At 53.9% G+C, this 26,501-nt stretch overlaps 4 protein-coding genes and 1 non-coding gene across 5 annotated transcripts; all 5 read right to left on the bottom strand.

Moving 5' to 3' along the window:
- Positions 1-1,080: 1,080 nt before the first annotated feature.
- On the bottom strand, positions 1,081-7,445 carry STEHIDRAFT_142925 (uncharacterized protein; the record flags this gene model as incomplete). Its single annotated transcript, XM_007310645.1, has 7 exons — positions 1,081-2,366; positions 2,397-2,555; positions 2,611-3,884; positions 3,938-4,149; positions 4,211-4,788; positions 4,859-5,907; positions 5,980-7,445. 7 exons carry the CDS (start codon positions 7,443-7,445, stop codon positions 1,081-1,083), a joined length of 6,024 nt encoding a protein of 2,007 aa, XP_007310707.1.
- A 722-nt stretch (positions 7,446-8,167) lies between these two features.
- STEHIDRAFT_172775 (uncharacterized protein) lies at positions 8,168-13,924 on the bottom strand. Its single transcript, XM_007310644.1, has 11 exons — positions 13,106-13,924; positions 12,949-13,046; positions 12,751-12,822; positions 12,542-12,655; positions 11,647-11,751; positions 11,305-11,558; positions 11,074-11,109; positions 10,222-10,870; positions 10,029-10,152; positions 8,928-9,970; positions 8,168-8,867 (listed from the first exon to the last, which is right to left on the bottom strand). Exons 1-10 carry the CDS (start codon positions 13,239-13,241, stop codon positions 8,979-8,981), a joined length of 2,580 nt encoding a protein of 859 aa, XP_007310706.1. The 5' UTR covers positions 13,242-13,924; the 3' UTR covers positions 8,168-8,867; positions 8,928-8,978.
- Positions 13,925-14,963: 1,039 nt separating this feature from the next.
- STEHIDRAFT_87614 (P-loop containing nucleoside triphosphate hydrolase protein) lies at positions 14,964-19,575 on the bottom strand. The gene is made up of 10 exons (XM_007310643.1): positions 19,138-19,575; positions 18,843-19,049; positions 18,637-18,780; positions 18,114-18,576; positions 17,992-18,045; positions 17,493-17,933; positions 17,317-17,439; positions 16,995-17,112; positions 16,165-16,469; positions 14,964-16,021 (listed from the first exon to the last, which is right to left on the bottom strand). The coding sequence occupies exons 2-10, from the start codon at positions 19,037-19,039 to the stop codon at positions 15,446-15,448; spliced, it is 2,421 nt and encodes an 806-aa protein (XP_007310705.1). The 5' UTR covers positions 19,040-19,049; positions 19,138-19,575; the 3' UTR covers positions 14,964-15,445.
- A 614-nt stretch (positions 19,576-20,189) lies between these two features.
- Positions 20,190-20,277, bottom strand: STEHIDRAFT_t289. The gene has a single exon. It is a non-coding gene; the product is annotated as a tRNA-Gln (tRNA).
- Positions 20,278-20,770: 493 nt separating this feature from the next.
- On the bottom strand, positions 20,771-24,946 carry STEHIDRAFT_135406 (uncharacterized protein; the record flags this gene model as incomplete). Its single annotated transcript, XM_007310642.1, has 11 exons — positions 20,771-20,995; positions 21,067-21,228; positions 21,297-21,708; positions 21,766-22,056; positions 22,123-22,512; positions 22,574-22,896; positions 22,957-23,175; positions 23,237-23,356; positions 23,432-23,637; positions 23,726-24,595; positions 24,676-24,946. The coding sequence occupies 11 exons, from the start codon at positions 24,944-24,946 to the stop codon at positions 20,771-20,773; spliced, it is 3,489 nt and encodes a 1,162-aa protein (XP_007310704.1).
- Between the last annotated feature and the right edge of the window lie 1,555 nt (positions 24,947-26,501).

The following is a 26,501-nucleotide window of genomic DNA, read 5'->3' as shown; positions in this document are numbered from 1 at the left end:
ACAAACGTGCTGATGGGCCACAGATGCCGCTCGCTGATACATGCAGTTCACGGCGGGCAGCAATAAAGTCAGCCCTCCGTCAGCATCCCGACGAGAAGACTTGGTGCATGGGCTTTTGCGAAGCAGATAGGCGGTTAGAAACCTGCGATGAATTGGAAATCCTCTCTACATGGACAAGGCCGTGGACTATCCAGGACGAGTCGGAGTGCATGAGTTGAAAATGAACCGCCTTGCGGAGTTCGAGCTGTAAGACACCACAGTGCCTCCCCATACCTTGCACCGCTGAACAATCGGGCGCTGAACGGCCATTCCCCACGTTCACCGGGATATCAAAAGTTCTAGACATTGAGACTCAGTCAGTAAAAGCTCGGTACATGTAAGATACGCGATAAGAACGTTCCTACTTACCGCATCGGGTCTCGTGTCCAGAAGTAATGACCGTTGCGCCGCATATACGGTTCCAACTTCGTGACCGCCGCCGCCGCCACAAACAGACTTCTAAAGATTGAGATGACTTTGGCTTAGTGTGATCAATGGTGGCGTTGCTGAGACATGCTCACCGACATACGCGCTATTTTGCTTCATGGAGACAGGTCCTATAAGGGATAAATATAGTGGATCGCCCGTCAGCTGTCGGCGGCATGTACATGTAAGAACACGGGAGGGGCGCTACTCCGTCAGCGAGAGGAATCGGGTTTGCTTACACCTCCCTATCACTCTGAATCATTCTGACATACCTATGCTCCGTGTTTGTTGATGTATCTTCACACTCTTCGTCATAGGAGTACAAAGCCAAGGGTACATAGGTCCTTGCTATGCCAATGGAGACTAACAATACACGGTGACAGGTGCAGAAATGAACGAACAGCTTGAAAACATCGATAGCGAGGGATTCTATACAAATTAAAGCAAACACTATTCCATCCATGCAAGTACAACGGTCCGAACAGAGTAAACGGAGCAACGCAGACTGGACCTTGCATTATACAATTCAACGCCGCTCCAACTCGACCGGCAGCGCGTACGCCCTGATGGATCTCCTCAAAGTACGAGCAAGTCCAATACAGTCAGGCCCTAGTCCTATCTGGCCTTCCACGCAGTCATAATCTCATCCAAAGACCTCATCGACCATCCAGACCCCAACGTCGTCGTCATCTGCGTCCCCGTCGTGTGCAAAACCTCCCTTATCCCCATCGCCAGCGCTTCCGAATCGTCCGTCCCATCCGGCGGAGGCAGACTCAGACAATGGGCATGCGCATGTTGGGCAAGGCTTTGCAGCACCGTGAGGAGCGTCGAGACCGGGACATTATTCCGCAAGAGGTACCAAGCCAACTTCTGCGACATGTTCAGAGCCTGTGGTGATGCGGAGGCAAGCGCAGGCATCAATTCGCCCCGGGCATAGTTGCCCAGCGTCTCCAAAAAGGCATCGTCGTTGCGAATCGTGTCGAGCTGTTGGTCGAGCGCGTAGAGAACACCGGAGAGCGTGCTATCACGAATGAGCGGCGCTCGAGGGTTGTTCTCCGCCCGGCCGCTGAAACGCCGATCGAAAACCTTAGTATAGAAGTCGACAGCGAATCGGAGGTCTTGTAGTCGGAGATGGAAGTAACGAGAACTGGAGGGCATTGTCCGATAGCGGTAGAGCATGATATACGATTGTAGTGTCTGCGGCTTGTCTTGAAGAATACAGTCCAAGAGACTGGCGTGGCAAAAGTTATAAAATAGCTTTTCGGCATCCGTGTCGTCTGGACTATCTCGACAGAAGTGGTCCGCAAATGCGAGGAAGAACGGATTGTTGGAGAAGGATGAGATGAATCGGGTGAGGTCGCTCGCTGGATGAGGCTTAGTGTCCGTCAGACGAGGGAAATCGAGCGTTGCCGCATCACCCGTAGAAGACCCGGAACGAACAAACAAGCTTCGACTTCCTTTGGGATCCTCCAAGTAGCTGAGGAAGGCTGTTCGACGCTTGACGAAGATGGTCTGGTTCTGGAGCAGAGTATCCCGATGTCGGGGCATGTGGTGGAAGTCGAGATAGAAAGGCCAGTACCTGGGTGTATCAACACGAATGGACTGCAACTTGTCAAAGTCCGGGATGAGCGTGGGCGAGATAAGTTGTGATATGCTCGTCTCGGTGCCCTCCTTCACTCTGATCTTGACCGGAAGATACACGATCTCTTTCGTATCGACGTCGCGAGCTATTAAACAGCGAGGTTCGACGGCGAGAACCCAGAGATGCCTGAGCGCTTGAAGGTACGATTTGTTGTCCGCCGATATAGGCGCAAAGCGAGGAAAGAAAGCGGCTATCATGCAAACGACCGCCGCGTCCGAGTTGCCCAGTGTGAAGCGCCCGCCTCCGAGGAAGAGAAGGCCTAACGACATATGCGTCGCCATATGCGTACCGTAACGCATGGCCTGGTTGTACATGCCGTAGGCATACCTCAACCTTCGCAGACAGTTTATCTCACCGGTTCCAGCCATGACCATGTTGAGCGAAATCGAAATGAGGTTGAGACCATCTCGGATGGCATGCCGTTTGATTCGGTGGTCGAAAGCCGCTCCTGAACGGACCCGGGTTAGCAAGTTCACAGGTAGGGAGAGAGAGCGAGAACTCACCATTCGTGTAAGCCAGGCGACTGAACATGTCGTGATACATGATGAGCAAGCTATACGGTTCCTCCCTTGCCGTGCCCGCGAACTTCAAAGCGATCGCAAAACAACATCCTGCGACCAGATTGTAATACGCCAACTCAACCGCCTCATCGATCACCTTCACCGTCGCACGACTCTTCATTATATAGGCAATTGAGGGCGGAATCTGTGCATCCACCCACGCGTGTGTAGGCTTGATGGTATCCCACATGATCAACGCCCTCGCTAACACCCTAAGCAGCAAAAACCCAGGTGGGATTTTGTTCAACGCAAGGATTGTGTCGGGGATGGTGAGCACGTCTGCGACCTCTTGGCTCTCTGTCTTGAGGTACATGAGTCCAAGGGCGATCGTAGCTGCAGGGGAAGTGAGGTTGATATCGAACGCGGCCCGTGTTCGTTTCGAGCTTTGGTGAGAGGGTGCCTCTCCATGTACGAGTATACGCAACTCCGTCACCAAAGCCTCATCGGCGGGAATCATGTTCGCTGACCCTTTGCCAAGCATGACCATCCCGAACGCCAACGCAGCAGCCATAGTATACGCCTCGCGATGTTCGTTGCTGAGGTCAGGCTGCGTGAGGTCACCTCTCCCGATTTGCCTCAGACAGACCTCGGCCATACGACGATGCTTGGTGCCCATGAAGAGCAGTCCGATACCGACTAATCCCGCCGTCTGCGTGATTAGCGGAACATTCAAGTCGATGCTCGGCGTCGGGAGCAAGGCGGGGGTGTGCACAGCTAGGAGCTTGGTGACATGTCGGTTCCCGGTGCCGACGTTCGCTGCTGCTAAACCGAGCAACACGCCAATGGACGTCAGATCATGCTTGGGCGTAAGATAGCTGAACGTGTGCCAGGTCAGCATCTCCTTCAGATGGCCCGTCAGGCCCAGGCCGTACAGGAACCCGGCATGCTCGGGAGTGAGCTCGGAGGGTTTGTTGAACTTGATCCAGGAGCTGTCGATGACCTCTGATGTGGGTGAGATGCGCAATGCTGCGGCCACACCGTTGTGGAAGTCTCCCCAGTTCAGAGACTCCACGGGGATCTTATAAGGTTCGGGTGTGACGGCCAGGTTTTGGGGGAAGATACGAACGCCGAACTCCATCTTGGGGATAGAGTAGGCCTCGCGAGTAACGGTAGCCACAGAACCGAATGTGAACATCGCCCGACCGAGTGGGAGAGCGAGGGTCCGCTCTGCGATTCGAAGAACTTGGTTTTGTTGTTCCTTTACCTGGTCTTGGTCACTGTGGAACCGAGGTCAGATACGAGAAGCGACCGAAGGAGGGAAACAACGTACTTGAGTTCAGGCCGATCTGGTAGCTTGATCGAAGCAACGGTCGACGAACGCAACATCCTAGCGACCTCTTCCAATCGCTTATCCTGCCCAAATCGTATCTTCGTGAAATCATCCAACGCGACTTCAACCCCAAGTTTCGTATCGAGCTCGCTGACCGCGAGTGCATTCGCCTGCTCGATAAGGGAACGTATCGTCCGTCTTGGCTTCGATGCCTGAAAAGTCCCATAAGTGAATTCACGCCACTGCGAGAGAGAGAAGAGAGAAAAAACCTACAAGATAATCCTTCACAGGCTTATACCCCGCACTCCTCTTCTCCTCCTCCGCCCTCACCTTGCCCCCCATCGCCAACCCCTCCGCAAGATCATTCCTCCCAACGAACGAATACGCCGCCCCATGCCAATCCTGCCCCGGATGCAACTGACACGTCCTCGCGATCTCTCTCATCGGGCCCGCCAACCCCAACGGCAAACTGCCCAAAAAATCACTCCCGCTCTCCAAACTCGTACTCCCGCCCATCCCAGCCCCCGCCCCGGCCCCACTCGAACTGCTCCCCCCGAAATTAAAGTTCTCGTTCACGCTGACGAGGAGCTGTAGGGCGTTCGTCGCGCGTTGGATCGTCGTCGTTTCGGAAGCTTTGTCCGCGAGGGATTTGTGGATGGCGGTGAATTGACGGAGGAAGGTGAGAGGGTCGAGACGGCCGTAGGGGTAGGAAGGCGTGGTTTTGAATTGGGAGGAGAGGCGGTTGGTGTCGTACCAGGGGAGACCCCAGTCGGGTTGGGCGAGTCGGCCGTAGAAGAGGGTGGTCATGTCCGGGGGCCAGACGGGGAGGTGGTCGTCTACGAATCGAGGACCTGCATAATTCAGTTTAGTTTGTGTTAGTGATACTGGCAATTTAAAGAAACGGAGGGAGTGAATACGTACTATTAGCGGGAGAGACCCATCCCTGCATCGCTGCCGGGACCAACCTCTTCCAATAGTCAACCCACTCCGGCCTGATCACCCTCGCCACCGAACAAATCAATCTCGCCAACCTAACCAACTCCGCATGTCGGCTCACGACCAGTCTCAGATCCTCACCGAGCATATGCAGAGAGTTCAAAACGGGTGAGAGGAGGGGATGCGGGCGTCGGGAGGAGGATATGCGTTGCGGACGGTGTGTTGGCGTTGGTGGGAGGGAGAAGCCGGAGGAGAGGAGGGGGTCGTCGGTGTAGCGAGAGAAGGAAGAGGTGGTGGATATGGTGGCGAGTCGTGACCATGGGGTTGACGGAGTGGAGGAAGTCGCGCTCGTGATGCTGCTCGTGCTTGTGCTCGCGACGATGCTCGCTAAAGTGAGCGGTTTATCGTTCCATACGAGATCCAGACCAAACAGCTCTCCCAACGCCTCTGAAAAACACGCAAACTCGACACCTTCCGAGCAATCTCGTCTCCTCCTCACCCACTTCATCGTGAACAGCAGATGTAGATCGTGTGCCGCCTCGCCGGGAAGCGTGACGGCGAGAACCTGCAAACATTGCGATGTGAGGATATCCTGTGGTGCGCAATCGAATGTCGTGACCATAGCGGTTTTGTCTGCGAATGTGATCCTCACGGACGAGCCGTTCGCGTCGCTTAGGCTCGCGATACGTTTCCCGCCGCCTGGTGTATCGGGATTCGTGGCGTCCGCTGGCGAAATAGCGTTATTTGCGATTCGCCATTCTCGTAGTCCGTGCGTGAGGACGGTGAGGTCTCCTTCGGGGTTAGCAACGAGTAAATCGTAGATGTTATCTCGTGAGAAACGCAGAGCGACAGAGGAGAGGGCGGGACGTTGGGTCAGAGGGGTTATTCGCATGGTTTTGTCCTCGTATCGGAGGTACGAGAAGACGGAGAGGGTTTTGGAGGCGGGAAGACAGATTCCGATGAGAGCTCTGTGGTCTTTCCCGTCCCATCGTTGGTCGAACACAGAGACGGAAATCTGCCGCCACGCTGTTGCACTAGATATCAGACCGTGATTAGTTGATAAAGTTCAAGGGAGAAGAAATAGGAAGAGCACGATGGATGCTCACTCGGCTTCAGATATATCAACACTATACAGCTTCGTGACCCAATGCGTCGACCTCATCCTCGTATGATCCGTCGCACCCAACGCAGCCTCGACCGCCTCCGCCCTCGCCATCGCCGACATCCTCTCCGCCGTCGAATTCGGATCCTTCTGACCCAGCGAGTTCCTCCTCGTCGCCTTCGGTGCAGGCGAAGAAGGCAAGGACAGGGGTTTTGAATTTTCTGGTGCTTGGACGAGGTTGGCCATGGCGGTCATCGTGGTTAATGAGGGAGCCATGCCAGGCAAGGCGGACAGAGGAGCGAGTTGTGTATCGGATGTGGCGGGTGACTTTTCGAGTGGATGGTCGTCCACTGTGGTGTTGGTCGCAAGTGGGGGAGGAGCGGGATAAGTGAATGATTCGTTCGCACCGAGCGAGGTCCGTTGTCGTCCTGGCATAGCCGTCGAAGCCCGCTTTTTCCGCGAACGGGAGGGTCCTTTGGCAGAGGGCAGGTCTTTCGGTTTGACGTAGATGTATCGCCAGATGGACAGCGTCCTCTTGTCCGCGTCGACTGAGACGAGAATGTCGACGTCGTCTCCTGCCGTTCGTCCTGTCACCTCCACGATCATCTCCTTCGGCGGTACGAAACTCCCTTCGCTTTCCTCCTCCAACACCGGTGAAATCCCTTTGAAACCGCCAATAATAGTCGATGCCATCCCGACGACTGTCGCCTCCGCCAGAGGACTCGTCATGGAGAACAACGTCGGGAGTGGTTCATCGCCCGACTCCTCCGCCTCTTTCACCTCACTCGCATCCAAAACCCTCTGCATGACCACACCATGGGGAAATAACGGCCACGCCTTCCTGACGATAAAGGGCAACGCAAACGCATACTCCACCCCATTCTCGAGGTATATCTTGCCCATACTCCTCAGAAAAACAAAGACGGCACGGGAACGGGTTTCAGGCTCGATAGCACGCTTGCGCTCCTGCTCCGCACGAGCAAACGGACCGAACGTGGGACGGTTAGAGGAGTCGTCAGATGGGGATTTAGAAGGTCCTGCGTGGAACTCGGAGGTGTAGTTCCCAGAGGAGCGCGAGGAGACGATGATGCCCGTTTGCTCGAGATGGCCGACGCAGACGCATTGAATGGGTTGCTGTTCGTGTGCGAAGGACCATTGTCTGCAGATGACGCCGCCTGAGCTGAGCACGACCGTGTTTCGGTTCCAGGAGACTTCGCGACGGAGGGTGGAGGAGCCCGTGCCGGGACGTGGCCAGTCGTAGAAAGCAGAGTGGACTTCGTGTGGGGAGGTGTCTGAGCCTCGGAGGGCGGCGCGGATGGATTTGAGGAGATCGGAGTCTGGAGAGGGATTCGTGGAGGGAGGGATGTATGGCTGGAGATAGCGCGTGGGGGCGAAGATGGGGGCGGACGAGGAGGCGTAAAAGTCGGAGAGCAAGAAGACAGGTCGAGACGGCGATCCAGAGGCGGTCATCGTGGCAGTTTCCTGAGCAGAGCCTAGCGTACCATCAAGCTTGCACCCAGTCAAAGCAGAGGTCACTCGGACGCGTCGAGCCGACACGCGTTCGACGCGTCTTGCTTTGTTTGCCAACGCCCTCTGATCCAAACAACCGCCACGTGCTTTCACTTGAGCGGCATTTCACACTCAATTTATTCTCTCCGGCGCACTTGACAGCGGCAGAAGCATCCACGAAAAAATATTATCTTCGAGCTCCAACAATTTTTACAATATCCCATTTTCAGATCCTATACACGTCATAGGAATATAATCGACTCGTGTCCGAGAAGTCCTCGTCCGAACACTGGGCAATATTTAGACTGACAGGACACCCTCAACGTCTCGTCAAGGACTTCAAAGCTCCATCGACGTCGTCATCCTACGCATGCACGCACTCACCTCGTCAAATCAAAATCAATCGACCCTGTCTCGTCGAAGACTTCTAGTGACAGGAGTTCGAATTCGTTCAACTTCGAGATAAGAATGAGATAATTTCTTCGCTCTTCGCGTCATACTAGTCGTCATCGCAGAGGACCCGACGGTGTAATACCCAGGCGAAGGGACGTGCACAGATACCGATGAGCAAGAAAATACGATGACATTGACAACGAGTAAACGAGTACGCGGAGGATTGGACAAGACAAGGGACAGGGGTGTGATGACAAATGACAGAAAACAGGACAAGAGACGGGTGACGGGTGGGACAAGGGGGAATGTACATAGCAGTAAGTATACGTACAGCTGTCAATGTACAGGAGCGAGGAGGAGGAGACAAGAGGGGTGAACGGAGAGCGAGAACAGACAGACAAAAAAGGAACACAAGTCTTCCTGTGGATGGGATTGGATTGGATTGGATTGGATTCGAGATGAGGGGTTCGAATATATGTTATGTATATGTATGTATGATCCGACGAGACAGTGGGCAGTGGGAGTTGAGTGAAGTGATGCACTATCGACAACGACGGCGACGAGTATGAGCGGACGTGACCAAGAGCAGATGATGAGATGAGTAAATAAAGGAAGCAAGCAAGGAAGCAAAAAGACGCCCTGAGCGCGCGAGTAATAGAATGAGGGAAGCAGCCCAGGCTGGAACGTTAAAAGCAAAAGTTGCGAGGGAGCATAAAGTCAAAAGATATAGGAAGCGACGTCTCCATCCGATGATAGAAAATCCCAGGTTTTTGAGGTTGAAAAGGAAAGGTGATGAGGGTGGCCAAGCGCAAGGACAAGAAGGAGACAAGTATTAGTGAAGGGTGGCCTTAGAGATATAAAAGAAAGGGAAAAGCAGAGGGAGACACAAGTGTGTATGTGTATAATGTATACGTTGGGGTGTCCGCGAGAGATGGAATCCAGAGTCGAGAGCGATAAAATGAGAGAGTAATGTATCGACAAGAACGACAGCTATAGCGTGAAACGTCAGCACAGACCAACAAATGGTGCACACATAAAAGAAAGACATACGATGCGTGAACAAATCAATCACGTCCAATGCAGGCCCACAACAAAGATGACCTAAGCAAACTCATAACTCCCCCTCCTCTTCGCCCTCACATCCTCATGATACGGCACCCCCGTCGTCGCCAAACTCTTACTCTCCGCCCCGTCCAACCTCCAGATATTCCCCAACCCCAAGCTCACGCTAGACCCACTCCCATTACTCGCACTGTCCCCCCTCTCCCTCTCCCTCTCCCGCTCCTGCTCGCCCCTGCCCATCCCGCTCGTCCCCATCCCGCCGCCCATACCGATCCCTGGGCCGACAACAGCGCCGTAGAAATTCACGCGATCAGCACGCGTAGGCGAATGCGAGTAGATCGACATCGACTCCGGATTCGTATGACACTCGTCGACGCTCAAATCGGCCGAAGACGTCGAAGTCGGAGAGAGCGACGGGCTCTGAACGATATCTTGCAAGAAGCTCGGGAGGAGCGGGCCCGGTCCTAGAGGTCCCTGATTGTGACCTTGTCCTTGTCCTTGATGAGTGAACGCGCCGGCACCGGGGAAGAGCGACGACGACATCCTCAACGCGGGAAGCGAAGTATGCGACTGGACCTGCTGCTGCTGCTGGGCGTTGTTGAAGTGCGCAGACTGGGGCTGAGCGGGCTGCGAGGTCTGGTATATGGGAGGCGAGAGCTGTTCGTCGTGACGGGACTGCTGCAACTCGAGCTGGTACGCGCGCGAACGGGGAGACTCGTGTCTCAGCGGCGACAAGGGCGAGAACGGCGACTCGAGACCGGGACGCTGCTGTGAGCGGGGGATGGAGGTGTGCAGGACCTGTGGGGACATCGACATCACGTTCACCGTCAGGTCCTGTGGACGTCTAAGACCGGGTGAGGAAGACGTGGAGAAGGGAGAACGAGAGGTGGGCGAAGACTGTTGCTGTTGGTGATGCTGGAGCTGCGCGGTCTGGTGGGCTTGGAGTTGCTGTTGCGTCATGAGCGACGTGAGAAGCGCGATGCGGTCCTGCTGTACGGCAGCAGAGACAGAGTCGCCGTTACCCTCGGCGTCTATGTAAATGAAATGAGATGGGGCTTGACATCGAAGAGAAATAATGAAAAGACGTACAAGGGAAGCAAGTTTGGCAGACTTTCCGTCTCCTCCAGTTCAAATAGTTGCACTTCCTGCAGATCCAGTCTCCAGGTTGATGCTCGATAGGACCCCTATTGCCCGTGTTTAAAATCGGAGGATGCTAGCACACATATGCGAGTCAGAAACTTGCTTTACCATCACAGTAGTTAAAAGAAAAGAAAAAACTCACCGGGACACCAACAGCCGTACTCGGCCTCAACTGCCCCTCCTCCGGCAACGGCTCATTATCCGGCCAATACATCACACAAGGCATCAACGGGTCCGGACTGATATTCTGCACCTTCCCGCCTTTACTCAACGCCCTCCCGCTCGGCGTCAACAGATGGTGCGACGAGCTGCCCGTAGTCGAGGGTGACGTCGAAGCCGAGGCGGTCGACGAACTCGAGGAGCCCGCAGTCGCAGTCTTGAGACTGAAACCGGGGTTCGAAGGTGACAGAGGCAGGGAAGAGAACTGCGCAATATGGGGCGGCGCAGTTTGGGGGTGATTGAAGTTGAAGGTGGTGGTGGTGGAGGAGGCGGACGAGGGCGACGGATAGGGGTGGTGGTGGTGGTGGGGGTGGGGGTGGTTAGGGATGTGATTGATGTTGAGCGACTGGTAGGGCGATTGTGATTGCGATTGGGGGCCCGTGGGTTGTTGGAGACCGTGTAGATTGATCGCGGGTTCGCCGTACGGCATTTCGAAGGAGGGGGTAGTGATGAAGCGTGGTGAGGGCAGACGGTTTGTGTGGCCGAGGGGAGAGAGGGGGAGGTTCAGGCTGAGAGGAGGGACGGCGTTGTTGGGGCGCGGGTGGCCACATCCGATGCAGGCGAGGTTGCGTCTGTGATGATACGACATGGTTAGCATGGTGCTACGAGACGGACAGAAGGGTTTTTATAAGGGGAGAGAGCGGCGAAAGGAAGAGTGGCAATCGATGAGACGAAGGATTCGAGATGAGGAAGAAGTCCTAAAATTGCGATTCGAGGGAAGAGAAACGAAGAGGGTGGGAGACCAAGGCGAACGGGACAACGAGAGAGCACGTACCCAAAGTTATGCGCCACGCAATGAACGGAAGAACAACTAGAGGCAGACGGGAGAACGAGCGTCAGCGCACCCGATCATGGCCTACAGCTGTTCGTCCACGCTGGAGCGGAACGGGTCAAAAAGACTGAGATCACTACAGACGTAGGACCTACGACAATGACGCCGTGTCGAGGCGTCGCGCGGTATGGAAGGGAACGGGAAGAAAATGAAGGACGGAGATGAAGTACGTACATCCAGTCACCGGATCTGAACATTCTCCGAGGGTTTGGCGGGTTTGAAGACATGGTATAACCAGCGTCCATGTTAAGCTGCTGCTGCAGAGAGCCGCGTTCCGAAGGCGAAGACAAGTGAGACTGCTGGTGCTGGATATGTGTTGCGTACAAGTCCGACGCGGAAGACGACGGGCGCAATATTTTTGGAAGGTGGGTATGGAAGGCCGTGGAAGACGAGCGATGCTGTTGAGTTGCGTGCATGTTCGCGTCCGACTATATATGTGAAAGGGAAACAAACAAAAAATTACAAGTTAGGCATGTACACGCCAGAGGGTGAAACTGAAACAAGGGGCACACGTACCAACGCGAGGTCGATTTGAACAAAGGAGTCTATCGGTCGCAAGTCTTCCTCGAGGGCAGGTGTCACGGAGACGGTGGAACCCGATAGAGACAGGACGGCACAGGCCTAGCGTTGCGGGAGGAGGAGCGGTATCCGAGGAGGCGGGTTTGGACGAGCAAGAGAAAGCAAAAAGCGAGAAGGAGGTCAGCACAAAGCAGCCAAGGACGGCTATAATAAGGGAAAAGCGATTTTCAAACGCAATAGGGGAACCGGGGCGCTGAAAATAGCAAGACCATAAAATTGATCAAGGCAAATGGGCCCAGCGCGAGCGATGGCCTGCGATTGGATTGTAATCGACATCGGAATCAAAATCCAGGGCTGAACCCATCGACCGGCGGGCAATTGACAGATGATGCAGCGTCGACTCGGACGAAGGCCTGCCGGGTGCTCGTCCCGACGTCATAACGCACTTTCGATTGGTTCGTAGCGCTCAGGATGGCCCGCGAATATACCGACCCCTGTGGTCGCGAATGATGCGAGGGCGGCAGCAGCGCGACGAACAATTGAGAGCGCGAAGGCGATGGCAGTGTCGTGCCCTGTTTTTTTTTAAAAATAATTTCGCAGGCGTTTTGCCTCCTCCGTTCCTGACGCACGCTCTCCTCGGCTCGGGGGCCACATGCCGCACGAACTCTTTTGAATCCGTTCATTGTCAAGCGCAGCTCCGACTTCGCAGCGGATGCCGCCAGCCGGCTCGGATGACTAATCCCGACTCGCGTTCCATTGTCATTGGGCAACACCGCCGACACATGCAAAGTAATCCCAGTCGGGTATGTTCGGACCCGAACGACACATCGACAGTTCAAAGCAGAAGGAAAAACAAAATGCGATGCAAAAAAGAGAAATGCGGGGAACCCACCTCTTCGTGGGTGCTGAAGATGGCGTAGACGTCGTCGCCCATTGTTGGAGTGGCAACGGGGCGCGCCGAGTGGTCGGGGTTGTGGACCCACATACTGATCGGAGGAGTGAAAGACTAAAAGAGGACGAAAGGGGCTTAGTTGGAAATCGCGGTCTGGCAAGTTCGTTCCAAGTGTGAAACGGAGGGCCAAGGAATGTTCGAAAACGCACTTTGTGTGGCCCAGGCACGGGGAGGAAGAGGTTGGACAAGAAAGCGGCTGGATTAGGCGGGAGATCGAAGAACTGAGTAATGGTTTTTTGTGTCCGTGTGGAAGAAGCGAGTAAAAAAAAAAAAGAGAGTCGGCAGGATGGATAATCGATGTGGTTTGTGAGCAGCCGTGCGGTTGAAAGAAAGAGAGGACGACGTACGCGGACTACTCGGGAACGAGACGCAAGGAACGCGGCCGAAAGGAGCTCATGCATGTTAGGCTCCTCGGGGAGGGGTCGACCGGGGGTATAAAAGTCTTCTGGAGGAACAGAATATGAGTGACGCGTCGAGCAGGAAGTAAAAGAGCGAGAAACTGACCGGCGACAGCGAAGAAGGAAGGTTGTGGAGAGGGGAGAGGAGAAGAGTGAAAGTGGAAATAAGGAGGGAGAGTGGTGTTGTAAGGAGAGTCGGGCTGGGAGAGCAGGATGGACGGGCGGGAAAGGAGGGTGGGCATGACGCGGACGGATTGGGTCGAACGAGGAGCGGTTGGTTATGAAGGCCTCCGTGGTGGAGCAGACGGTGAGGGGATGGCCAGGCTGGGCAGACGGTGGGAGGGCCGCTCGCGTGGAATGATGGCAGATCGTCTATCTCTCCGAACAACGTTCCGTCAAAATACCTCGAGATCCCTTCCTCCAATGAATCGCTAATCTCGCTCTAACGTACACCTCACATCCGCTCAACCCCAGCTTGCGATATCAGCCAGACGCCGCCCTCGCCGTATTGCAAGGAGCACCGATGAAACTCTGTCGTTACCTATACCAACATCACCGTTGCGCTCCAGCCTCGAGGAAGACCAAGAGACGTGATTTGGTGGCGCATGTAGGTAAAAAAAACATCAACGCCCAGAGCTACTCGATTGCCCCATCCGTCTCGGTAGAGAAATGCAGTCTGATTGCCCCAGTCGGATATAGACTCATATCCTTATTCGATCCTAGACACATGCATCGCATACGGACTGCGAGCCGCAATGCGTTGCAACATCGATCGGAAACATGTTCGTGTGGATATGTCAAACACAAGAAAGACGACGTGTACGAGCGTAGTCAGAGAAGCCGCCGAGACTCGAGAAGATTTATCGAATATCTTGGATGCGAGTCAAAGTAACAGCAGCAAATGGCAGCCCTCCGAGATGCAGAGCACGCCGTTCGAAACGAACGAACCTCGAAAGATCGTCGTCCACGAATCCTCCCGACCCGACGCCAACCAATGACACTTCGAAGGACCACCTTACGTCAGCGGTACTTCTCCTCCAATAGCCGGAACCCAAACACGTCGCGCGAACCTCCATCCTCGTTCGCCCTCCTCTTCGTTTCCTCGGCACGTATTTCTGGTCGAAATAGAAGCCGTAGCTGGGCTTGAAATCATCAAAAGAACTGTCCGCTTTGATCTTGCTCGTGCTTTTCCAGTCAACAACCTGGAAACTCTGAGCTTGTGTGATGATGCCAGCCACGGACTCTTCTAAACCTCGACCTCCTCGGTGGGGTTCGTAAACCGCATCAGCTGCTCTCTCTTCATCGACTCATCAGCAAGGTCTGGGCTTCAGTGCGCTTCCGTCTCTGATATACAATATACAATAGGGGCCATAGGAGGCTCTCCACCTGCTCCAGATAGTAATCCACCGAAAAGTCAAAAAGGTGCCCATGCTGATCTTTGAGAGAAGACACTACAAATTCTTGGAATTGGGAGGACTCCTGACCGTCTTGTGGAGGTTCGGGAGTCGGACTCGATAGATTGGGGCTCGCTCGAGGATCTTTCGGGGGCTTCTATATAACTCCACCGCGTTTACTGCACCAGCGTATACATGATGCCTCCCCGGCGACCGAGATCCCCATCATCCCTCCGAGTCCGATAAGCAAGCAAGCAGAAATAATCCCGTAAAAATAACCTTAAACCACAAGCTTTTCCTTCCTTCCCTCCTTCCTTCCTTCAAATCCCTACGCCACCCCCGACTCAGCTCCGAATGAATCGATACGTTCCTAACTACGTATAGCCCGAGTCGCTGCCCATCGGACGCCCAGTGCATGAGTTCATACTGTAATTATTAACATAACGCTGCCGAGCGGGGTGCGCGGGCGGGGGAAAGGGCGAAAGGGCAGGCGCGCGACGTCAAACGTTCAACGTTCAACAACGTTAACTTTTGACTACGTTATTTAAAGATTGCAAAGATAAGACCTGGGGCCTGAGGGATACGGGAGGGGAGGTCAGGTTGCAGGAGAATAGACTGGAGAGTGGAGAGTCCAGAAAACAAGGATGTTCGGTATTAGTTCTGGTGTACTACTTTACTTGTTTATATATACGACGGTGATAATATAGCATGAAGTATGAAAGAAATCTCAATATGCCCTGGATGGATGGCCCGAAGAGGAACAAAGTGAGCTGGTTTAACGTTACTGTAGAGATGAAACGACGACCATCAGCAGCTGGTCGCGACCCTGCAACACATGGTGCGAAAGCGAAGAGAGGAAAAGGTACGACCTAAGCAAGGCGGGAGAGCATGGAGATAGTCCTGCAGCGTGGTGAGAAGAAAACAAGAAAGGTCCACACAACAAGATGTGGACCCGGGGCTTCCAAAGGTCCTGTATCATTAAGTATGGGCGGGAAAGACACGCGCGACGCCACAGCCCACATCAAATCACCGGTAAGAAGCAAGACCAAGACCTATGCGTCCTCCCGATACCCACCGACCCTCATCCCCTCCACACGGTCCCTCTCCTCGCTCGCAGACTCTCTCCTCGCCTCATTACCACCCACAGGCATAACCAACCCCTCCTCCCCCAACCACTTCACATACCTCCTCCACGCCTCCGCCCCCTTCCCCACCTTCCCCGTCCCCGCCCCTAGAACCGCACTCGCACCGGCACTCCTCGTCCCCGTCCCGCTCTCCCTCAAAGTCCTCAAACTGCCCACGACGAACAACCCCCTCTTCGCCCTCGTCAACCCCACATTCAACCTCCTCCTATCCGCCAAGAACCCGATCTGTCCCAGATCATTGTTCCGCACCGTCGAGAAGATGATGATATCCTTCTCGCGGCCTTCGAACCCGTCTACCGTCTTGATCTCGATAGACGGGAGTTGCATGCAGCGGTGCGAGCCGAGCGTGGAGAGGAGGTGCGTTGACCAGGGAGAGGAGGTGCTGGGAGAGGGAGATGAGGTGGAGGTGTGGAGGAAGCGGGTGAGGAGGGAGATTTGGGCGACGTAAGGCGCGATGATCCCGATGTTCTCGCCTTTCAGGTCCTGTGTCATGCATGATAAATTCGTGCGTCAGATCCCAATTGTATGTGCATGCCAAGGAAGAAGAGGGACAGAGGAGTGAAGATACGGAAAGGAGTACTAGTATCTCGAGGGGGAGAGACGAGACGAGACGAGACGAGACTAACCGGATTGCTCAATAACAAATCCTCGACGATCTTGACTACGATCCCAGCCTCCTCCCAATTCACTTTACTCCTATCCCTGGATGATTCTTGCCCAGAATGATCGACGAACACCACCGACGGTCGTTTCCCGGTGTTTGGATCGAGGACGAGGTGGGACGAGGTCGGTGGGAGCAGCGAGGAGCGGACGTTTCCGGATGCGTCGACGGTGCCGTCTAGGAGCGAGAAGTTGTAGAATTCTTCGGAGGGGAAGCGGGAGATGGAGGGGTGCATGCGGTATTGGAGGTCGAGCATTATGGAGGGGACGTCTGCGGGTGCGTATCAAGTCGGATGGCCATGGTGATTGGGATTTCGTGGTGGTATGTCGGAGACATTGTACGTCATTCGTCAGGAGTGTCGAGCGGTGCAGCGCGTTTATGAGGTGAAGGATAAATTGCGCATTGAAATTCCACGTGATCGAGAGCGACCAAGTCATTCACGGCGAACACGGCGAACAGGTAAGTAGAAAACCAAATTGATCGCGAGACGGAGATTTGAAGGTGACGAGGAATGCAAGTCGGTGTCGGTTGTGGATTTGTAAATTGTCGATCCAGCGAAGACGAAACAAGACGAGTGATGGGGAAATTTAAGGTTTCAGTCAGCATTGCTAGACACACACGGCGCGAGGAGATCTAGATCCAGATCCAATTTAAGGTAGTAAAGGAAAAGTGCATGGCAGGGCGCAAGGAAAGGAAACTCGGAGTCACGGAGTAACGTGAGATGAGTCTGGATCTCGCGTCTGGGGAAGAGGAAGAAGGCGAAAGAGAAAGGAGAAAAAGAACCGAGAGACGCACCTCCTTCCTCGGTCAGCCTTTCGAACAGACTGATTCCAAGACCTTTGACCTGCGCCTCCCGACTGGTGATGACAGGCGGCAACTGCTTGTGGTCTCCGATGAGCGCAAGGTGACGAGACTATACATTTTGGCGACACAAAACCAAGACCAGAATGAATGAAAGAAACACATGAGGTCAGCTCAGCGGCCTCATCACCCGGGACGGAACCGAATTGGAAAAGCGAAAACAAGGTGGGGTCGGCGGCGGCGGCGGAAGGCCCGCGGGTAGGTATGCGACGGGAGCAAAAGTTCAGAGGAATGGAAGTCGCGAGGGTGGACTTACTCCTTTCATGATTGGAATCAGCGAGGCCGGTTCCGTCGACATTGATGCTTCGTCTAGAAACACGACGGGGAAGTCGATGATGCGTAGCGCAGCAGACGCGGACGTTATACACGTCGTACACACCTATAGCCGATGTCAGGAATCGTAGAGAATGGAAGAATGAAGGTCAGACATACCACGTCCGCTTGAGCGACAATATCATGTAGCATCTCCTGTCGGACCGCGTACAGTTTGCTCCTCAATATGTTCTCCTGCCTCTCCAACGTTATTCCCTCCATCTCCGCCCTCTCTAGCATCCGTCTCGCCCTCGTCACAGCTGCACCACCTTCATCTCCCGAGTCCGCCTTCTTGCTCAGTTCTCTTATCTTCTTCTGCAGTGCACCAGACCTTTTTCTTAAATGTTCGCCCTCCTGAGTCAGGCGCTCGAACTCCGGTCGGAGTGCGTGGTTCTCGAGCTTGGACTCTAGTGTGTGCGGGTAGAGCGATTTTTTGACTTTACCACCGTAGCCAACGCGAAGTGGTTTTACGCCTGAGGCTGCGAGGCCTTCGACGAGGTTGTCGACGGCGACGTTGGTGTAGGTGCAGACCATGATTGGATGGGGTACTTGGAAATGGACCTACGAACGAATGAAAATTGAGGTCGTGGACGTAATGGGCAATAGAAAGACCACAAACCTTCAACAGTTTAACTGTCTCGATAATAGTCTTGGTCTTTCCAGTACCAGGAGGCTATATCCCGATTCCCATATAAGTTCACAAAGCAGAAGAACATCGACAATGAGACAGAAATCACTCACCCCCTGAATGAGGCTTGCTCTCTCCCCAATCATCAAAGCCACCGCCCTCAACTGCGTCTTGTTCAACCCCTCTAATACCGGATCTCCCTCCACCCTCACAGGATTGACTCTCATATACCTTCTCGTCCAGCTCTGAATCCTCATATCGTCCTTGAAAGCGCCTCCGTGATCGCCAGGCGCCCTGTGGCGAGCTTCATGCTCGAGCAACGAGTGAGGGACATAGTTCGTATCGTCTTCAGGTTGGAGGTGATGTGGTTCATGAACAATGTGGTGCAGTTCGTTGATGGACGAGGCGGCAGGAGAGAAAGAACGAAGAAGGACGTCACGTAGGTGGGTGCCCTGGAGGATGAGTTGTCGCTCGGGAGCGGAAATATAGGATTCTTGGTCTTGTGGGTCGAGATTGAACAGAGAGATGGCAGCGCGCATACGGTCGTACACCATGTTGGAGCGACCTACATCCAGTCTGCGCAGATAGGAGGAATAAGACGATGTTTACGAGAAAATGAACAGGACGGGGACGCACCTCCAGGGAGCCTGGTCGAGATCGAACAGCTCTGGAAAGGCGACACGAAGCTGTGTGGCCGTGCGGGATAGAACGCTCCCTTTGTATGGCTCCTCGTGCAGAGGGTCCATATCAAGTCGCGTGGCCAGGATCTGTGTTCCTCCCCTAGACCCAGAGAGTAATTCAGACTTTTCTGTCAGAATCACGAAATCGCAGGATAGGCTCACTCGAACTTATGATCAGGCAGGTCAATCCCGGCACCCAGTGAGAACGAAGCCACAGGCCTTCCAAACTCCTTCGTATTCGTCCAATACGCAATCATACCGGTGATACAATAGCCCTCCTGTTTAAGTCTGTCGATCGACCAGTTAGAGAGTCGTTCTTGGAGGACGGCCTCATCTTGAGCCTGCTCCGCGTCAAGCATAGGCAAAAACCTGAATTTCCGTTGAATTGTGGGGATAACAAAGAGTTTGAAGCATCAGTCTCTGAACGTGAGAATTTTTTGAGCATGGATAGACGTACCGTTCTTGATACGCTTTGATTTCATGACGGAACTTCGCTCCAGGCAAGTGCGGCGGCTCAATACGTTTGATGAATTTCTTTCTCACATACGGCTGGTTTGGATTTTTGGACTGCCTTATCCTGGAAGGTGCTCTTTTCCTCCAGTCGAATCTACTCTCATTCGGGGGAGATTGGGTTGCTTGAGGGTTTTGTAGGGACGAAGTGGCGTCGACGAAGGGTTCTTCTGGTGCAATATCGTTGAAGTCGATACCAAAAGGTGATGGTTGAACATGAGTTGCAAGATGTCGACGCGTATGACAGAAAGTAGAGGAAGCAGAAGTGTGAGACGGAGAGTTTTCTAAGGCCAAAGGAGGCGAAGAGGCGGTGGAATGAGCGCGTCGAGATGCATTGTTGGCCTGATGATGGGTTCTGGCTGGTGTAGACGCCTTCCAGAAAACGAGACGGACGTCGGCCCAGAATTTTGTAGTCGCCAGCGTGGACAAAGCGTGGAGAAGCGGAGCTCGAGGGGACGAGTGAGCTGCAATCGCCGCCTTCTCGTTTGCCGTTGAATCTCTTGATCGACGCGCTCCCACGTGCTCTGAAGGAACCATGATCGGCACGCCACAGCACACGGCCTTTGCGGCGTGCCACACCCAGCTCAATATCGGAGTGCTTGCACGTTCAGTGTCCTGTAGTATAAAGTCTTCGACACTGAAAAAAAAATTGCTGCCCCGTCCGGGTGACCTTCCGTAGCAAACTAGGAGATTCCCTGATGCACAGAAACACATCGGACAAGCCTCCTTTCTGTGCATCGTCCAAATACTAGACCTCTAGACTTTCTGCAAACCACACGAGAAATCACCCATTACTGCCACAATTCTGTAAAAATATTCCATGAACTTCCATCACTCGAAAGGTCCCTCGAGTCCCACTAAAATTTGAGCTCGAGCGACCAAAAAAAGATGCCGTTGTCAAGGTATCAAGGCGCTACCAGGGCTCGAACCTGGGTTACAGGAAATCACGTGATTTTCTCAGCTGATATATGCATAACAGTAAGAGAGCAGAACAAAAGAAGGCGCTACCAGGGATCGAACCTGGGTTACAGGAATTTGAAATTGCTGAGTCAGAATCCTGTGTACTAAACCGCTATACGATAGCGCCATGCATATATGTCGAGGGCTTGGAGTTAAAAACATTGCCGGCTTTCGTCACGGAGAAGGCTCTATCATAGCTCAAACTATCTCCACAATTTCAGATATAACGGAAGCTCAAAGCCTAGCTCGAACCTGGATTACATGAAATCTCAAAGTGGTCACTGATCTTGCACTGATCCAGATAACAGGAACTCTATAAGTACAGCCACTCAAGGCGAAGGAACGAAATACTGCGATAAGTAACTGAACATGTGGCGTAGTAAAAGCGATGATGCGATACTACCGATCTTGAACAAGAGCAATGTGTCGGACTACGTGCAATGGTAGGAAGAAATGAGCAACGAGGCAAAGAAACGAGAAACAGCTGCAAGTTGGGGCGACGAAAATGACATATGAATAAGGAAATTATGCAGGTAGGCGAGTGCGGCTTCGTAAATCTGCCGGAAGCCAAGGTCAAAGATAAAAAGGGACAGTCAAGGAAGGTTCTAGGAAGCGTCAGCCTAAACGCTTGGGCCAGCTCCTCCTTGGTGATCCTTGATCCACTCCTCGAATTTATAGTAAGTACCCTTCCGAGCATTCTTTCCCGTCGCGTTATACCTGAAGCTCTTCCCGCCCTTCGGACAGTTGTTCGGAAGATGGTCGCGTATGTCTGCATGGCATGTCAGACAGCCATTGCAGAAGTAGCTACGCCCTAATGTGTCACGCGAGCCTATCAAGGCATTGTCCTATGAAATAGATAAAAAGGCGGCATCAGGTCAATCAGCTCCGAAGGTCAAGCGACGAATGTAAGACGTACTTCTGCGGTGGGAACCCATGGTATTGGCTGAGCGGTTACATCACCGACGAGGACGTACGAGCTCTTCTTCCGGCACTGAGTATCAAGGCCTCGAGATTGGAGGTGCCCGATGATATCTTTCTTGACCTTCCTACAACCGGTGCAGTAGCCTTCGATCTTAGGCTGGGGCGTGCAGTACCAGTGCGTCAGCGACAAGTGACGGGTCTCGATATGGCGAAGAGAAAACTTACAACCCGAGCCTGCTTGCGAGGGCGTTTGCCGATGATGACATCCGACGACTCGGAGTTCGTTTGAGCTACGATCTCAATTGTTACAGTCTCGAGAGGGGGAGGGACAAGCGACGTAGATGTTCCCGCGGTCGGCTCTGCGAGGAATGAAGCTGAGAGGAATGAAGCTGAGGAAGATGAAGTGTCCGGAGAGTATGAACCAAGGGCAGGAAGAAGCAGAACGCGAACTCTGGTCTCACGGCCGGTGCCGCAGATGGGTAGGCGGTGATTGGTGACATAGTGGCGTACCAAGTCGTGGACGTTGAAGGTCTTAATGCCACACACAGGGACAGCACAGGGGTATTCAGAATCTAGCTCGAGGTTGTCAACGTGAACAGTTCGGAAGTGTCTCGCAAACGCCGAGACATCGGTGTATCTAGGTGCGCCATGAGTCAGGCAAACGTTCTATGGCCCAAGGCGATGAACGACTCACTGTTTCATGCGGTATACCATGTCAAGAGCACGATCGTATACGCACACAGGGCAAATGAGCGGGGTGATAGCCAATCCTCGCACGATATGACCATGGCAGTCAGGCAAGACTCCCTCGAAGCCGCTACCGACCTCGTACTGGATAGCGGCGCCGTCACGGCATGTGGCGATTCCGATGGGCTCCGGGATGGTATCGTCAAGTGTTCGAACTTCGAACTGAGCAAAAAGCTGATCGTACTCAGTCATCACGTGGGTGCGGAGTTCGGCGTGGTCTCCTGTATAGTCGGGAATCCTAGAAAGATGGCAAACAACATGCCGTCAGGAGATTGCCGAAGCATGAGAGTGCAGAAAAACGAACCAAATATTGCGTATGCTACAGTAGTCGAGCCTGACCTTGGCATGGGTATTGAGACCGTGAAATACGGCAAAATGCGTGTTCCAGTCGAGGCCGTCTTCGTCCATCGAACGACCGCAGATATACCCCTGTTCACTGACCCATTGGCACGCAGATGGAATGTCGATGGAGTGCAGACTACGTTTGATGGGACGTCCATGGTCGATAATATCGTGAAGGTGAACGATGAAGGATGGCCGGTCTTTCCACACCTCGCCTTGACATGGACATCCGTGCCATTGACAGCCGACAGGAGTGAACGTGTCCTCGACAAAGGTCTGAACTTGTGCTCGGAATCGTTTCTCGATACAGCGATGAATGTGAAGACCGACGCCGTGGATCATGTTCGCGCTCCTATATTATGATATGGTCAGTCAAGCGACCGTGAGCGAGCTATCGCGGAAGGAAAACGCACGTGCAACTCAAGTCGCAGATAGGACATTTGTTTTCAGCAGTCGGAGATTCTCCAGGCAACGTTTCCTCAGAGATGCGCTCCGGTAAGGCGAGTGCGGCGTTCACACAGGCGAGGAGGTGGTCGTTCCCGGTCGTCTCAGAGGAAGAGATGGCCTGGAGGAAGTTGGCAAGGGGGTCGAAAACCGTGCTCTCGAAGGTGGGGGCAGTGGATACCGGAATGGAGACGTCATCCGGGAAACCCATCGGCATTGCTTCAGTGGTCGAGGTGGATGCGCGTTGGCCGCGAATCGAATCAATAAGCATGGGGGTGGGGCGAGGAGCAGCCTATCGTTGAGCTGGTCAGGGAAAAATGATCTGCGCAAACATGCGAGACGATAGGCGCACCTTTCCCGTCAGCTGGCGGTGAGAGTTGTCTATGAAGTATTGCTTGCGGGTCTTCAGAAGGCGAACTCGAGACTCCCGCAGGAAAATCCTCAAATGGTTGCGTCTGCACGTGTGGGCCTGGGCGGTAAGAGCTTCCTTCTCCTTCTCCGACGCTTTGCGATCGCCTCTGAAAGTAGGATTATACAATTTTTGCTCGATAAGCCTCGCTTTGGCGGTACACTGTATGTGGATGGGTGTAAATCCAACCTACAGGGGAGAAGGGAGCAGGAGAAAGACGAACCTGGTTGTTCTCCAAGCGCAGAGCAACGAGCTCTGGCGCATTCTCGAGTTCTTGTCGCTGTGCGATGGTCAGTTGTTTCGGAGCGTTAGGGTCAGCCCGACTAGCGAGACCGGAAGCTCTCTGCGAGTTGAGAAAGTTTACATGAACGCGGTGAGGACAGGACGGGAAGATAGAAACGATAGATGATCTGCTCACGCCGAATAAGGAAGTCTGGTCGGAGTCCACAGCCCGATCGACTTGCACGCTCTGGAGGTCTGCATGGTTGATCTTGCCGAGATAGGCTTTGATCCAGGTTTCCGACGAATCAGTGTGGCCCATCGCCTGCTTCCGCTCGTCTTCTGAAAGAGTCGTAGTGATCCTCTGGCCCGCTCCACGTCGAGCGGCGTACATGGTGAAGTGAACTGCGAGGTGCGAGAGTGTTACGTCAGAAACATGGAGAAGGGATTGATGAATGAACAGGCAGGAAGGGGGGAATGATCACGAACTCACAAGGAAAGCCGGCGTCGATACTCGATGCGTAAAGTTGTCGGTATAGCGCACTATACGGCATAGCAAGCTGAGGGTCGATGACCGGGCCATCAGGGGTGAGGTTCTGGCGGCGGAGGATGAGAAGCTCATTCTTCGATGGACGGATGCGAAGCTCGTGGATTGCTGTGGGAAGAAGGCGAGGGGTAAGGAGCTCCTCGGGTGTTTGAAGGTCCTCGAAGATATTGTCGTCAAACGCGAGGTAAAGGATGGGCAAGAGCGGACAAAGGACTCTGTTGGAGGCAGGTTCGGGATACAAAAAGAAGGATTTGTATGCTCCTTCCTTATGACGCAGACCCTTCTGGAGGCGAATGGTAACCATGACGAATACGTGAGGTGTACGAGGATCGAGTTCGTTTGGTACGACAAAGAAACGGAGGTCTTTCCACGCGAGGGCTTCGTTGGAGCCGCGATGTGGGTGGCTCTCCACGATCGCACCCGGGCGTTCGGTCGTGATACTTGTAATAATAGGAGGAAGGGCGTTCTGGAACCGAAGTCGATGGAGTTTGATGCGAGGAGTGCTATAGACGTCCTCCAGCAAGAGCTGGATGTCGAAGGAGTTGGATACATGCTTGAATCGTGCGCCCTTGGAGAGCTTGACGGATTCTGCAAGCTCGGCAGATCGGAGGTAATGCATGACGTCGTCCGTAAGAGATTTCGGGAGAGGATTGCGAACGTAGCGGTTGAAGAGGGAAGTGAATATGATTATGAAGTCGCGGACGGTTCCAAGAGTAGGAGGAGGGGGGGAGAGCGTGCCGTCCTCGTTTGTCGTCCAGTCACCGAAGCGACCTTGCATGGTCAGAGAGAGGTAAAGGACGAAATTTTTGATATGGACTATGGATAGTATGAACGAGAGGGTGAGGTTAAGAGCTTGCAGTGGGACGAAGAAAAGGAAAAGTGGGGCGAAGACAGACCTCTCTCGGGATGGGGAGCCCCCGGTTTCCATTCGAAATCGAGCTGGGCGCGAGTTGTGGGATCTTTCTCATACCAAGAACCAACGAATTCTTTCCAGGCGGTTTTTATGCGTTCGTGGTGGGCGAGGGTGGCGGGCTGCAGGATCTTGAAAGAAAGGGCCTGGCGTGAGGAATCGTCGTCGATGACGGTCTGAAGCTCGGGACGGTTAGCGAGGGCGCGTTGCAGGACCTGTGCCCTGGTGAGCCGGCTGGATGTCACCAAGGCACTCATGAGATGGAAAGGGGAAGGGCGGAAGCGGGGTCGGGGTCGGGGCGGGAACAAGTGAGTAGCGAACCGACGACCGAACTGATTTTATACATGATGTGACGAGTGATTGGGTGAAGCGAATTAGGCCGTAGAATGTGCAAAGGGAGGCGGAAAGAGGGTGTTGAGTGTCAGGGTAAAGAAGAGGTGAATGTTTGCGGCAGGTACTCAAAAAAAAATGGGAAAAAATCGGGAAAAAATCGCTTTCGCTCACGGAGAGGGATGTTCACGAATTGGAGGATGACCGAATGAGAAAAAACGCAAACGCAGCGAGCGTGTTGGAGATTTCGTGAGCGGGGACAGCTTGGGGGTCGGAGGTAAACATAACAAGGCTGGAATGAGAGTGACAGGAGATTCAGCCTCCGGGAGACGATCAGCGACAGCGGGGGAGTGAGCGGAATAGATGAGCACACGGACCTGGGCGATGATCACTCGGGAGCATTTGTCGGTGAACAAATGACACCGATGTTCGAGCGTGGAACCAACAACGCGGACAGTGATCAAGCGTGCCAGTGGAGTGCGCAGAGGGTCCTTCTGTGACTGGTAAGAGCAGCGTTCTCCGTCATTGCCTCCGAGGTGAGGCCGCCTCGTCCCTCTTCATGGAATAATCCATGCAGTTTTCAGAATATACTGCACAGTGTTGGGTCCTGGTGTCAAAGGCGAGCGATGCGCATGAACAGGGATGGTGGCCAATGTGATGCCTAGGAAACCCCATTCACCCTACACATTAGCTTCCGGCGAGACGTGACAGCTGTGGGGCGAGCAGCGAAATGGATCTGACGAGTCAGTCCAGGCTCGAGAATGGACAACATTTGCAAGCTCGCGAGAATCTGGACTGACCATTGCCGAGGCGCCCGGAGCGTGGCAGGCAGCGAAAAGCGTGAAGAAGTCGGGAAAGGTTGACGAGGAGACCAAAACCTATACAGGGACAATAAAGCCCATATATGGAATCAGTAGCACGAGGTAGCACGTGCTAGCGTAAGTGTTCCGAAACAAGAATCCTCGAACGGAGTTTGTGTGGCTTTAAGCGTCTCTGTTCACACTGAATTTGGGGCAAAATCTCTCTTACGATATCCCCGTTCGTTCATAGCAAGCCGACTGTAAAGTACAGGGATAGTAGTCCGCCGTTCACAGCGACAACGAAAGGCGGGAGCGTGAGCACCAGTTCCTCAGTGATCAAGTCATGCGTCTATCCGACCGTAGCGCGGAGCTGACCGGACATATGCTAACGCCGGCCAATTCTGTTGAACTTGCCCCCCGACTCGCGCAGAGAGAGCGGTACGGTCGGCGTGGCCCCTCTGGTCGTCGAACGAGATCTTGGGGTGCATGGCGAGGACTCGGGTGTTGCTGCAGAGCTGGGGTCGTCAAAGGTGTCAGGGCAGCGAACGTCGCAGACTCGTCCTTTTGGGGACGTAGCAGAGTTCTGTCCGCGTGTTGTCGATGCTCATGTGGGCAGGGCCACAACAATGGCGTGGCTCAAAGCGGTCGAGATGGCGTTGCCGACCAGCGGTGAATCAGCGAG

The sequence above is a fragment of the Stereum hirsutum genome, assembly GCF_000264905.1.
Source record: "Stereum hirsutum FP-91666 SS1 unplaced genomic scaffold STEHIscaffold_21, whole genome shotgun sequence".
Lineage (NCBI taxonomy): Eukaryota > Fungi > Basidiomycota > Agaricomycetes > Russulales > Stereaceae > Stereum > Stereum hirsutum.
The sequence above is the reverse complement of the archived record's forward strand: the minus strand, read 5'-3'. Positions and strand labels throughout refer to the sequence as shown.